General features: G+C 43.2%; 1 protein-coding gene across 1 annotated transcript; it reads right to left on the minus strand.

Annotated features, from left to right (window-relative positions):
• Positions 1-58: 58 nt before the first annotated feature.
• Positions 59-13,748, minus strand: LOC119818549 (acyl-coenzyme A thioesterase 1). Its single transcript, XM_038336045.2, has 3 exons — positions 13,286-13,748; positions 3,207-3,409; positions 59-1,138 (listed from the first exon to the last, which is right to left on the minus strand). Exons 1-3 carry the CDS (start codon positions 13,740-13,742, stop codon positions 563-565), a joined length of 1,236 nt encoding a protein of 411 aa, XP_038191973.1. The 5' UTR covers positions 13,743-13,748; the 3' UTR covers positions 59-562.
• Positions 13,749-14,369: the final 621 nt, after the last annotated feature.

Genomic DNA, 14,369 nt, shown 5'->3' on the forward strand with positions numbered 1-14,369 from the left:
GATAACAGCAACACCACCCCAAGAATTAAAGGACATAATTTTTAATAACACAACAGTGTGGCTACTCATGGTGTTCTTTTTATTCTGAGCATGATTTCTTGAATACGTACAGTTTCCATAAAACATTTGCCTATTTTCCTAGAGTACTTGGGATTGATCGCAGAGACTTCACAAGACAGTTGGGTGCTCTACCACTGAACCGCATTTCTAGCCTTGCATAAGCACTATGTTCAGCACTGTTTAGATAAAGTAATTTTTTTTGGTTTTTCATGACAGGGTTTCTCTGTAGCTTTTGGAGCCTGTCCTGGAACTAGCTCTTGTAGACCAGGCTGGCCTCAAACTCACAGAGATCTGCCTGCCTCTGCCTCCCAAGTGCTGTAGCACCACCGCCTGGCATAGATAAAGTAATCTTAACTGATGTTCTTACAATGTGTTTGAACTACCCCCCAACCATCAGACAATGGATAATATTTGAGGAGTCAGCCCCTAATTCTTATATTTTTGTTTGTGAGCCTAGCCTTTAATGGCTGAGCCATCTCTCCAGCCCGTACTCCCCTAATTCTTACATACTACCCAGGTGTTTGTGGAAGAAAGTCTGGAGTTGCTGCCACGCATCAACCTGGGCCATGGCATGAGGCTTAGGTTGCCCTCCAAAGATGATATTAGTACCCACCAGGACATGCATGCCAGCCTTGCACAGGGGGAAGTAAGGGGGCTCAATATAGTGCCCCGCTTCTGGGTAGCAGATGATCTGAGGCTTCTCCTTGCCATGGGCCTGTAAGCGTTTGGAGATCTCATTGGCATAGAACTCGCTCTTCCAGTTGTGGTCATCCTGACCCACAAGGAACAGGAAGGTGGTGTCAGACCTTTCCACAGGGATGATGCTCTTCATCTCTACCAAAGGGCTTTGAAGCCCTTCCACAACATCCACGAGGCCATCTTTGGTCACTTTGAATTGATCTCTCAGAACAGACAAAGGAGGGATAGTCTCATCCTTGTAGTATATGGTGTTCCCAACAGCGGCCATAGAGCCATTGATGAAGACAGCAGCCTTGATGCCCTTCAGGAAGGAGGCCATAGCAAGGCCAAGTTCACCCCCTTTGGAAATCCCAAGAATCCCAATTCCTGGACCTTTTACCTGAGAAAAATATTTTTAAAAAAGAGAGAGAGAGAATTAGTCCAGGAATGGTATTGGACACTGAGTAGGCCCAGCTGGAAAAGTACATGGACCAAAGCCAACATCTGGAATCTATTATTTAAACCATCCTAGCAGGAATGAAGGTTCTCTAAGACACTGTACCCCTCCCTGTGGTCATTAGACTATTGAGACAATGGACCCCAAGAAACTAAGGAAAACAACCATTCCTGCTGGCTGACCTTTCATCTGTCACGAGCACCGATGTGCCCATCAGCTGTGCTATGCATCACTGGTGTCTGGCTTCCCGCTTCTCCAGAGGACCACCTCACACCCTCTCCTACCTCCTCAGAGCCCCACATGCGTCCCCCCACCTTCAGCTTTTCATACAGCAGGAGGAATGTCTCATTTCCTCACTCCCCCCTCTACCTAGTCCCATGGCAGCTCAAGCTCTCAGACGTCCCACAAGGAGCCACCTCTCGTTGTGTTTGGGATGTTGTCCACTACCTTACTCCAGGGTTGGCCTCCCACACTCACTTCCGGGCTCCTCTCCTCCTGACTTCTCTCTGCTGGTCCTCCAGGTCCTCTCTGCTCTGGGCCTCTCCTATGTCCTCACAGCCCTGCACCCTAGGCCATGCTAGTTATGACTTTGTTCTCTTCCCTTGTTCCCTGCTGAACCTGTGGGAAGATGTCTGTTGTACTTTCCTTTCTTCCAGTCCCTACTCTGTGCCTTCTGGGTACCATCCCAGTGGCCTCTGGGCTATAAGCAAATGGCTATTTGGCTGACCTCTCATAGAAAACAATCAATCAATCAATCCTTCAATCAATCTATCACTTTCTCTTTCTTTCTCCTCTTCCTACTCCTCCCCTCTGGCAACGGTATCCTTGACCACTTTAAAATGTAACCCCCCACTAAAATACTAACAATTACATGATCAAATATGTTTTAATTACCCTACTATGAAATTTTTAATTGTCAACCTGACACAGTCTAGACATACCTGGGGAGACAGTTAAATCAAGGAACCTAGGCTGGGTTGACCTATAGACATGCCTTTAAGGGGATTCTTTCTCTTTTTTATTTATATTTTCTGTATGTATGCTCTGCATGTAAACCTGCATGTTAGAAGAAGGCATCAGATTCCACTATAAATGGTTGTGAGCTACCATGTGGTTGCTGGGAATTGAACTCAGGACTTCAGGAAGAGCAGTCAGTGCTCTTAACCCCTGAGCCATCTCTCCAGCCCTTTAAGGGAATTTCTTAATTTCACTAACTGAGGTGGGCATACCTACCTTGAATGTAGGTGGCGCTATTTCTAGAGCCGGACCCTAGGCTGTATAAAACTGGAAAAAAAAAAAAACCTGAGTATCAGCATGCATGGATTCTTGGCTCTCCGATCCTGAAGATGAATGTGATATGACCAGCATCTGCCCCTGTGACTTCCCTACCTCAATGGACTGTGAGTTAAAAGAAGCCCTTTCCCCATGAGTTGCTTTTGTTGTGGTATTTGTATTTTTAATCACTGCCAAAACAGACGAAACTAGGATATCTACTTATCAAAGAAGAAACAGAAGTGCCAAAATTGTGGAGTGCAAAATTGGCAAAATCTGCTCTCAAACTTCTCTCTAGATGCAGCCTACCCTGGCTCCACTTCTCTAAGAGCGCCAACGCTTCCAGTCACTTTAAGTTCTGATTATAAAATTATAAAACAAGCCAGGATTAGCACCCAGCCTGTGCTGTGCTGAAGCTAGAAAGCTCAGCACACCCTGGTCTCCAGCTGCTGACTGTCAAGTTCACCCAGTGCTTCTGTCTCTGCTCGCACAAGGGCACGGGGACATAGGGACATGGGGACAGAGGCAGGAGAACGCTGCTGAGCTCATCATTTGAGTGAGCACTGGCTGGGGAGGGCCCTACCTTTCCTTTCCCTTTACTTGTAGCAAACCTAGAAATCTCAAGTGGGCTTGGGCTCTCTGTGAACTAGAGAGAGGCTGCCATCAGTTCACTCGCTCTGTGAAATCAAGCACATGATGAGGTATAACAGGACCCGGTAAAATTTGAGGGAGATCTAACCTCAGGGTGACTAAGCAGGTAGTGCACAGCTTCTTCAAAGTACTCCATGCGCATGGTTTTCAAGCCCTTGGGGAGGTCATCGTAGTTATAGTAAGCCAGAGCCAAGACAGCAAAACCCCTCCCAGCCAGCAAACTTGCTCGATACTCCAGAAGGCCACTTCCAACTCCTAAAAGGTCCACGATCCCAGGATAGGGCCCAGGTTCTGGGGAAGAAACAGAACTAAGCATTAGTAAGAAGTGTTTAATGATCCACAGTTATTGAACTCTTCTTCGCAGTCTTGGCCACCTTGAACCAAAGGGATAATGGTCTAAGAGCTCACCTACTCTTGTGCCAGCACCAGCCATCTTCAACACTCCATGAGATGACCACACAAAGACCATGGCTGGGTGTTATTGTTGTGTAATATGAGTTGAAGATGTGTTACATTTGTCTGTACTGTGGAACATTTATTTAGTGATACAAAAATGTGCTGCATTCTTTTATGTTACATTTGTTTATCTTTGCATAGCTGTCTTACTCTGTCTAAAACACCTGATTGGTCTAATAAAGAGTTGGACAACCAATAACTTGGCATGAGAAAAAATAGGTGGGCCTGGCATGAAGATAGAATAAATGGAAGGAAAAAAAAGAGAAGAAAAAGGAGTGAGAAAAGGAGGAAAGGAGGACTTCAGGGGCAGCCACCCAGCTACATGGCAAGTCACCGAGTAAGAAGGAAAGAAAAGTGTATAGAAAGGTAAAAGCAGCCGGGCGGTGGTGGCGCACGCCTTTAATCCCAGCACTTGGGAGGCAGAGGCAGGTGGATCTCTGTGAGTTCGAGGCCAGCCTGGTCTAAAAGAGCTAGTTCCAGGACAAGAACCAAAAGCTACGGAGAAACCCTGTCTCGAAAATTCAAAAAAAAAAAAAAAAAAAAGAAAGAAAAGAAAAGAAAGGTAAAAGCCCAGAGACAAAAGGTACATGGGAGAATTTAAGTTACAAAAATCAGGCTAGAAACAAGTCAAGCTAAGGCTAGGTATTTATTACTTATTCATAATAAGAATAAGACTCCATGCATTTACTTGGGAAGTGGTAGGCTCCCGCAAAATAAAAAAATAAAAACAAAACAAAACACATTATGGTGCCAGACAGTGTAGTGATGTGAAGCTCCTTCCACTCCTTCAGCCAATAGCATTTAAGCTACCAGCCCACTTGGGCATGGTCTCTTATACTATAAATGCAGCTGTAAAGCCTGCGCTTGCTCTCTTGCTTCCGGTTGCTAGACTTTATTCTTGTTCCCTGCTTGTGCAGAGGATTGCATTCTAGGACAGTGATCTGTAAGTCTCCCCTAAATAAATAACCCTTTATTATACATGATTCTGAACTAGTGTGGGATTATTTTGTATCTTCTACCATTATCTGGCACCCGAACATGAGGACCAGTCCACATTTTTTGGGATTGGCCCGCCAGCTGTGTGGCACATTGGGCAATGACTCTCCCACCTGCAGCTTTAGCTGACCCTCAGATACAGCAGGTTGCTGCTCACTGCTCCCAGCTTGTGACCCACACACTGCTGCCTGCAATCCCTGAGGTACATACAGTCTGGAACCTGCATTGATGGAAAACTTTGGGTTTTCTCTTTATACTGGGCCCCAACCCTTTGAATTGTTTGACCACCTTAATAACTGTTCTTAATTTGTTAAACAAAGCATATTTTTTAGTACCTAAGTAAGCAATATGTGCTGTTAGCTGCTGCCAGCTTCTCTCTGTCACGTGGCTGCAGCTATGATACCTGCTGTCCGATAACAATTATTATATCTATTCCAATTCACTGTAATTACTTTACGACAGGTAAGATCTGAAAAACTACAGAAAAATGAGTGATAACATCCAGGAGTCCAATAATTATTTTGCTTATATTAAGGAAGGTATTGGGCAAGACTTACACTATTTTCCTTCCTATTATTTTATTCTAATAATTAGCTTTGTTTTCAATATTATCTCATTTTAAGAAATGGTTCAATACTATGGAGAGGGATAGCATCAATTTGACAAGATTATCTGAATTTGTGCTGTTCAATCTAACTATCAAAATCTGTTAAAAAATTATGATATGTCCAAGAATGAGACATTACAGGAGATTCAGACTTTTTAAAAGGCAGTAGTAAAAATATTTGAAAAGATTGAGGAATTTATTGAAATTGATGAGCAGGGACAGAAGGTACAAGGACAGGATTTAGCCTCATCAGTACGTGCCAGAGCCCTAGATGACTTACACAGAATTTCAACTGCATATCCAGTAATTTCCTTGGAAAGACAATCTGGCCCAAAGTACTCTAAGGTAGTCAAAGAATATGCAGGGGAACCAATACATATGAGCGATATAAAAGAAATAAAACAAGCAATAGTTTCTTATGTGCTACATTCACTATTTGTCAGGGAAATGGTGAAAATGTGGGCCTCAAGTACTAAGGCTACCCCACACGATTGGCTTCAATTAATCTCCACAGTCTTAGAAAATGAACCTCAGCTGCTTTGGAAGTGTTATTGGAGAGAAGAGGCAAAAATTTTAGAGCAACAGGGGAAATCAAAAGAATTTGAAATTTCCCAAGATCAAATCCTTGGCAATGGTCATTACTCTGAGCCTCAGGAACAGGCTCACTACAACAAACATACCTTGTCCCTATGTAGCATAGCAGGTTTAAATGTTGGGACAGGATTCAGGAACCAGGAAAGAGATCTGAGTCGTATATTAGGGTTAAACAGGACCAGAGAGAACCCTTTACTAACTAAGACTGTACAAGTAGGAGTGACAGACCCTGAAGCTAGACATGTACTTATTGAATCTTTGACTTTTGAAAATGCCAGCTTAGAATGTAAGAAGATCCTCTGGCCTTTAAAGGTTAGGTCAGCACCCATAGACGAATGGATCTTTCGTATAATGAATGTTGAAACATTTGACTATACTACTGAAGCTTGGGTAGGAGAAGCAATTTCCAATGGTATGAGGAAACACCGAAATGCCAAATGTTTTAATTGTGGAAGAATAGAACATCTAAGAAGGGACTGTAGACAAGGAATTCCTAGGAATAATGTATCCTCTAGGAATGGCAAGAATAGGAGGACTCAACATTATGGTATATGTAGGAGGTATGGCAAAGGCAGACACTGGACTAATCAATGTAGGTCGACAAGAGACAGACGAAGCAACCAGATACCACAGGGAAATTCCTTGGGGGCCTTTCAAAGGCCCCAATGTCAAACAAGGCCCAGTCATTCACAATCACTGAGGAGAACATGTCTCACCAGGAAAATTAACCAGTGCCTACTGAAACAACAACAACAACAACAAAAAAAAACCCATACTGTTCTGGATGATGGACTAGACCTGGAGGATGAGTCAAAAACTCCAGTAGGAAATAGGAAACATACATTTTGGCAGACTTCTATAAATGATCAAAGATCAAAGGTAAGAATGCTTATAAATGACATTGTAATTGAGGGATTACTAGACACAGATGCAGATGTGACTATCATTACTCCAGAATCTTGGCATCCAGATTGGCCTCTTCAAAAGGCAGATATTCAATTCCTAGGAATTGGAACCCTATCTCAAGTAAAACAAAGCATGAGGTGGGTTGAATGCATAGGGACGGAAGGACAGAAAGGAAGACTGAGGCCATATGTAGCAAATATTGCAGTGAATTTATGGGACCGTGACCTATTTCAGCAATGGAATACCCAGGTTAACATTCCTGCAATCCCCAAAACTCATGCTTCTGGGAAAGATATTATAAAGTATTATATAAAAAAGGTCACCAGCCATTCAAGCTATACAAGAACACAAAGCAACTAGCAAACCTTCAGAAGTACTAACAGCCATGCCTTTAAAATGTTTAACTGAGAAATCCATATGGGTTAAACAATGGCCTTTAATGAAAGACAAACTGCAGGAATTTTAATGCAGAGGGAAGATATTATCTTAGAATGGATCTTTTTACTATATAAACCAAGTAAAAAATTTAAAAACTTATATGGGAAAAGTCTCTGAATTAATTGTAAAAGGAAATGTGAGACTTCATCAACTAGCAGGTATAGACTCAGCAAAGATTATAGTTCCTTTTACTGGTGATGAAATTAAAAAATTATGGGAAGACAATGAACCTTGGTAAAGAACTTGTGCTAATTTTTTGAGAGACATTAATAGCAATTATCCCAAAAGTGATAGAATTAACCTTATAAAGAGAACTACTTGAATTCTTCCCCCAATTGTACATGATGTACCAATAACTGGAGCCTGTACATTTTATACAGATGCAAATAAATAGGAAAGGCAGGTTACAAATCAGAAGAATTAAGTAAAGTAGAACAAAGCCCTTATAATTTTGTTCAAAAGGCGAATTATGTTATTCTCATGGTACTAAGAGATTTTAAAGAACTTCTCAGTATAGTTACTGATTTACAATATGCAGAAAGAATTGTATTGCATATTGAAACTACTGAATTTACACCAGATGATACATAATTGACTTCATTATTGATATAGGTTCAATATGTAATCAGGAATAAGCTTTGTCCTATATACATAACACACATGCTATCCCTTATAGGTCTGCCAGGTCCTCTAGCACAAGGTAATGCAAAAATTGATTGATTATTGATTGGAAGTGTGCTCTAGGCCTCAGAATTTCATAAGAAACATCATGTCAGTAGCAAAGGTTTAAAGAGTTTTCTATTACATGGCAACAAGCTAAGGAGATTATAAAGAGATGTCCAACTTGCTCTTTCTATAGCCAAACACCATTAACCAGCAGGGAGTAACCCAAAGGGTACTCAAGGGAATGAGATCTGGCAGATGGATGTGTTCCACTTTACAGAATTTGGGAAATTAAAATATGTACACCACATCATTGATACTTATTCAGATTTTCAATAGCCAACTTCTTTGACCACAGAAATGGTTGAATCAGTAATCGTGTATTTATTAGAAGTTATGGCCATCATGAGTATCCCTGCACAAATAAAGACAGACAATGGTCCAGCATATGTGTCTAAGAAAATGAAACAGTTTTTTGCTTATTATAATATAAAGCATATTACAGGTATACCAAACAATCCTGCAGGTCACACAGTTATAAAAAGATCAAATCGAACTATAAAGACTATGCTAAACAAACAGAAAGGAATGGAAAATATCCCCAGAAATAGATTGCATAATGCTTTATTAACCTTGAATTGTCTTAATGCTAATGAGAAAGGAACAACAGCAGCAGAGACATTGGATAATAGAAATCAGCCTGTATATTTCAAAGATGTGCTGACCTCACAACGGAAACCAGGAAATGTGCTATGTTAGGGAAGGGGTTTTGCTCTTGTTTCCACAGGAGAAGAAAAGCTATGGATACCATCAAAATTGATAAAGATTCAGTTTGAAAAAGAGAAACCTCTTGATAAAGAGAAATAATGGCTCATCCACAGAGGTGACAATCATATAGGTGGTAAGAAAACCTCATAAGGGTTGGTGCAGGTGTATGTTCTTGTCTTTGCAGGAAAATATTCATCTTCAAAGAGTGGAGAGACCTTGGACATCTAGATGCCTAAAGATAAAAAAATAGCTATCCAGAAAGAATCAACAAGCAAAGAGAAATCTGCCTTATGATACTGTTTTATCTGCATGGTAATATTTGATTATTTGAACATGTATACATCTCTACTTAAAAATAAGAGCTGGGCCGGGCGGTGGTAGCGCACGCCTTTAATCCCAGCACTTGGGAGGCAGAGACAGGTGGATCTCTGTGAGTTCGAGACCAGCCTGGTCTACAAGAGCTAGCTCCAGGACAGGCTCTAAAAGCTGCAGAGAAACCCTGTCTCGAAAAACCAAAAAAAAAAAAAAAAAAAGAGCTGGCTTTGGAGTTGGACAATTGAAGCAGTTCTAGAAAGTGACGTCCCCTCTCCCACCAAAGTTTGTCCTCACTGTTAGAGACACCACATAGTAGTTGATTATTACTTGCATAGGGTTGGGGGTTGGAGTAAAAATTATGTATGCCTAGAGATCTCAAAAAATAAATAAAATAAAAAAGGAAGAGTGAATTGGATAATAGGTAATTTAGTGTGAAATTATTCACACTAATAATAATAGTGAGTAACAGAGTGAATACTTGTGAGCTATTATTTATGGACAATTTACACTGGTATAGTTTCTTGCACATTGATACAAGTTCAAATTATATTTGCTATTTCTCTTTACAGACTTGTACACTTATGCACATCTATTTTGTCATATTGCATGCATGCACATTTCTACCTCTGTTTAAGACATTGATACAATTTTAGGATATATTTATCATATTGCATTATATATTTTTACCTCTGATTAAGATATTTATACATTGTTTACATTTTTATGTCATTGTCCTCCTTTACTGCACAGTTGTTTAAAGATTGTTTAAGCTGGGCGGTGGTGGCGCACGCCTTTAATCCCAGCACTCGGGAGGCAGAGGCAGGTGGATCTCTGTGAGTTCGAGACCAGCCTGGTCTACAAGAGCTAGCTCCAGGACAGGCTCTAAAAGCTGCAGAGAAACCCTGTCTCAAAAAAACCAAAAAAAAGATTGTTTAAATATTCTGATATGAAGTCTTAATCTTTAATAAATATGTAGGTATTAAGTATTATAGGTCAATATTCATTCATGTTTGTTATACTTTTAGTCAGACTAATTAGGTTCCTTAGATACATGGAGATTATATTCTCCATAGATAGGTAACCTTCAACCACTTCAAAGATCTGTAGCACATGGCATTTAAATAACTTAGGGTTCTGTTGACGTGAGACACAATTGCTCCTGGGAGCACCAATCTATTCCCGAGAGAGTGTTGAGCACCAAAGACATTCCACTCAGAGTTTGTCTTCTTCTTGGCACAACTAACCTTTGGGCAAGAAACTGCCCATGGCTCGACCACTGACAAAGTGCATGATGTCCAGACTGGATAAGGGGCATACAAGAAAAAAGACTGCCAAATCTTGCCAAGACAGGGTAAGACGGTTTTGAAAAATTTCCTGCCTCTGAAAATGGTCTGTCAGTTACTCTAGGCCATAGACAAAGTTGGTTGCTTCAATATTGCAAATGAGACTTTGGGTGATTGCTAAGGCAGCCAGTTGTCTCTGTCATCTACTGCACATTTTGGAAGCTGCTTGATTGCACTTCCTGACTACTCAAGTAATATTATTTCCCTTCTCAGTCCTTCAATGGGGTTGAAAATTAGATAGTCGTAGTTACCATCCTCTTATGATCTAGCCAAGTCATTTCCAATACAAGACTTAGACTCCTTAGGATAGAATATTTATTAAAACATTTAGCATACTTCCTTGCTTAATATTGTTTATGCTGGTTGTAATTCTAATCCTATATTTGATATCTGTTCCTAGTGTATATAGTTTTGTTTTGGAACTCTCTTATTCAAACAAAAGGGGGAGGTGCTGTGGGAGCTCCTTCTGCTCCTTCAGCCAATAGCCTTTAAGATACCAGCCCACTTGGGTGTGGTCTCTTATACTATAAATGCAGCTGTAACGCCTGTGCTCACTCTCTTGCTTACAGCTCTCACTTCCGGCTGCTAGACTCTGTTCCTGTTCCCTGCTCGTGCAGAGGACTGTGATCTACGACAGTGATCTGTAAGTCTCCCCTAAATAAATAACCCTTTTTTGTACGTAATTCTGAACTAGTGTGGGATTATTTTCTATCTTCCACCATCAGTGTAGCTATTGCCATGTCTCTTAGAAACAATTTGTACCACATTTTCTGTTATAACCATTTCCACCTTGGTGTGTGTATAGAAGGGGGCATTTCCCCAGCTAGTCTGGTTGTTGTACCTGAAGGCAAATCTGTGCTTGGTCTAAAACACCAATCTCAGTTATTGTGATGGGTGCTAAGAGGCTAGACTGTAATTGATCGAATGATCCTTCTCTAACAAATGCAAGCAGGCTATTCAGCAAGTCCTCAGAGAGACAGTCTTTTTTATCCTGCCTCCCCTGGTGTAGCAACATTGGACAAAGGCTCCTCTGGAGTGGTCTTTTCTTGCCTACTTTCAATGTAGGCTAAGCTGGGAACATAAAGACCACAGGGAGCATGAGGCAGAGCCAGTGCATTAGCAGTGGTCAGGACAGCTCAGCATTTAGCAGAGCAAGTTGTGAAACCACCAATGCAGGTGGCTGCTCTCACCCCTTGGCAGTTCTGTGTTGGTGTGTGCCCAGCACCTGGCACCCAGCTCCTGAATGGATACTGCAACTTCTAAGCAGCTGGCAAGTGTGTCAGCCTGGAGCTCCATCCTCTGGCAAGAGGCAGGCTTCCTGAGTTGTCATGGCAGCCGTCGCTGTGCTGGGGAGGATTCAGGCAGCTGGCCGAAGAAGCAGCCAAATGATTTAAGAGTAGCCAGGGAAAGGATCAGAAATATGGAAATAGAGAGATAACAAGAGAGAGTAGTGAGCCGAGAATAATGAAGAACAAAAGCTGGGGGGGGGGGGGGCGCGTTGCTGGTCACCAGAATATTCCAGGATTCCAGAAAGCTGTCAAGCTATAGAGGTGCAGGATCTTGCACCTAAGGATGTAACATTGGCCTTGGCCAGAAGCAAGAGAACCTGATACCCAAGGCCTGCAGGACTGTGACACTAGAGGATGCCACTAATGGCTGCACCTTCTTCCCACTGCTGTGGCTCCTTGCTACTGAACACTAGGGGCAATGACCAGCAACTAGAGAGCTTGCCTCCCTATGACTTCATTTGGGTTGAGCACAAGAATCTGAGGGACAATTATTTTGACTTCTACAAATGTGCCTCCATTTATTCATCAACTTCATTATTGGTGGGTGGGGGCATTTGGACTATTTCCAAGCAACAAGCTTTCCAGTACACGTGTGCATACAATGGTAGAATTACATATTGATCTACCTAGTTAAAAAGCAATTGCTTCCCAGAATAGCTAGATGAACAACCCCTCTCTCTCTAGCTATGTACTGAGTGACCCTTCCTCCAAGCATTTAACAAGAATTGGAAATGTTAGACTTTGAAAGGTTTGTTACTCTTGAAGCTATGCTATATAGTCTGTAGTTTTATTTTGCATTTTGTCAGTTACTAAAGAGGCTAAGTAAGCACCATGTTATGTATGACTATGCAATGATCTCAGATTGTCAGTCGACAGAAAAGGCCTCCCTCTAACTGCTAGTTGACTGAAATCTTAATGTAGTATGGGAATGGAAAGAAAAACAGCAGAAGCAAGAAATATCCCTTGGCCAGTCAGTGGTGGTCCACACCTTTAATCCCAGCATTCAGGAGGCAGAGGCAGGTGGGTCTCTGAGTTTAAGGCCAGCCTGGTCTACAGAGTGAGTTCCAGGACAGAGAAACCCTGTGTTGGACAGAAGAAGAGGAGGAGGAGGAGGAGGAGGAGGAGGAGGAGGAGGAGGAGGAGGAGGAGGAGGAGGAGGAAAGGAAGGAAGGAAGGAAGGAAGGAAGGAAGGAAGGAAGGAGAAAAGAAAAGAAACAAAACGAAAAGAGAAGAAAAGGAAAGGAAAGAAAAGAGAAGAAAAGAAAAGAAACATTCCTTGTTTTGAAAAGGGTTTGACCAGACTAGCCTGAGCTCCAAAGCTCAAGACAGCCTTTTGCTTTGCTGTCCCAACCTGCCATGCTATGATGCACAGCTCAAAACAGATTTAACATTTAAAATGATATTTAAAGATGGCTATGGTTTTTTGAGACAGGGCTTATCTGTGTAGCCTGACTGTCCTGGAACACACTCTGTAGACCAGGTTGGCCTCAAACTTAAAAACGGGTCTGCCTCTGCCTCTCAAGTGCTGGAATTAAAGGAGTGTGCCACCTCAGCCCCGTTTATTACCACTAGTTTTAATTTTATATTACAAGTGTCTTGTTCTTTTCCTTAAAAAGGCTTGTAACTTAGCCGCAGAATAAAGGACCAGCTTCAGAGAAACAGCATCATCAAAACAGGCCCCTTCCAGCTGGGTCCAGTCTCCTTTCTACTGAGTCTTAAGTCATTGGGTACCTTTTTCTTCACTTAAAATCACAGAGGAACTCTGAGCAAGGGAAGGTGGAGGGCAGCTCACCTGGAGGCAGGAAGAGCGTGGCGCGCACACGGCCCTCGCGCACGGGCACGCGCCGCACCCCGGGCGCCATGAAGTGACGCTCGTGCACCGCCCGCGCCAGCAGCCGCCCGCCGTCGGGCTCGTGGCCGTCCAGCACCTCCAGCTCCACCACGAAGGGCGTCTGCACGTCGCGCTTGATCAAGCGCCAGAGCGGCCGATCGGGCTCCATGGCCCAGAGCAGCCCCATGGGCTCGAGCCCCGCGAAGCTGCCGCCCAGCGCGGGCGCGCGCGCCAAGTCCAGCTCGCCGTGGGGGTCGGCGCGGTAGCGCGCGTGGGAGCGGAAGAGCGCGCCTTTCTCGTCGCGCAGGGCGGCGCGCAGTGTGACGGGCTGCTCGGGGGCCAGGCCGCGCACTGAGATGCTCAGCGGCTCGTCCCAGCAGCTGCGACCCGCGGGCTCCAGGCTCAGCGTCGCCATCATCTGGAACTGGACGAGTTGGGGCGGGTGGACTGGACTCCAGGAGTAGTAGTCGTGAGCAGGACGACTCGGTCCACTCCCATTGGTTGGCCTCGGACACATCCTCCAATCTCTGAAACTTCTTTGTGCAAATTCAAGATTCCCGATAGAAAAGGAGAATGTTTGGTAAGAACCAAGACTCGCCTGGAAATCCAAAGTGTGTCCTAAGTCAAAGCACATTGACAGCCAAGCTGAAAAGATTAGAAGCTGCAGCTCCACAATGAAATTCAGGTGGTTCCCAAGAAACATGCATGGCCCAGTTCCCTCTTAACCCCTAGTCTCTGACCAAGAATTTCCCTCGAAATTTCCTGGCCAGCTCAGCGTTTATGGACTTCGACTGCTGTTAAATTTTGAGGGACTTTAGAAAGGCACCCAGTTTTCTAGATGTATTTCCCTTATCTGAAAGGCATGCTAGGACTAGTAAATAAGAAGGGGATGCACACCTTGTAGCCTGGGTTTCACTTGGGGAAGGGGCGTTGTGTCCCTTGTCATCGTGTCTCCCCCCCACACACACCTCCTCTTCACTCCCCCCCATCACACACATACATATCTAGCTGTTATCCATGTCAAGTTGGATTTCCACCTCTAGGG

This window comes from Arvicola amphibius, chromosome 7, assembly GCF_903992535.2.
Source record: "Arvicola amphibius chromosome 7, mArvAmp1.2, whole genome shotgun sequence".
Taxonomy (NCBI): Eukaryota; Metazoa; Chordata; class Mammalia; order Rodentia; family Cricetidae; genus Arvicola; species Arvicola amphibius.

Bases quoted from the DNA above. Each gene is read 5' to 3' on its own strand.
- LOC119818549 (XM_038336045.2), bottom strand. From the start codon at position 13,742: ATGATGGCGACGCTGAGCCTGGAGCCCGCGGGTCGCAGCTGCTGGGAC. The intron at 3,410-13,285 runs GTGAGCTGCCCT...TTTCTTCCCCAG, and splicing joins CACGCTCTTCCTGCCTCCAG to AACCTGGGCCCTATCCTGGG. The intron at 1,139-3,206 runs GTTAGATCTCCC...TATTTTTCTCAG, and splicing joins ACCTGCTTAGTCACCCTGAG to GTAAAAGGTCCAGGAATTGG.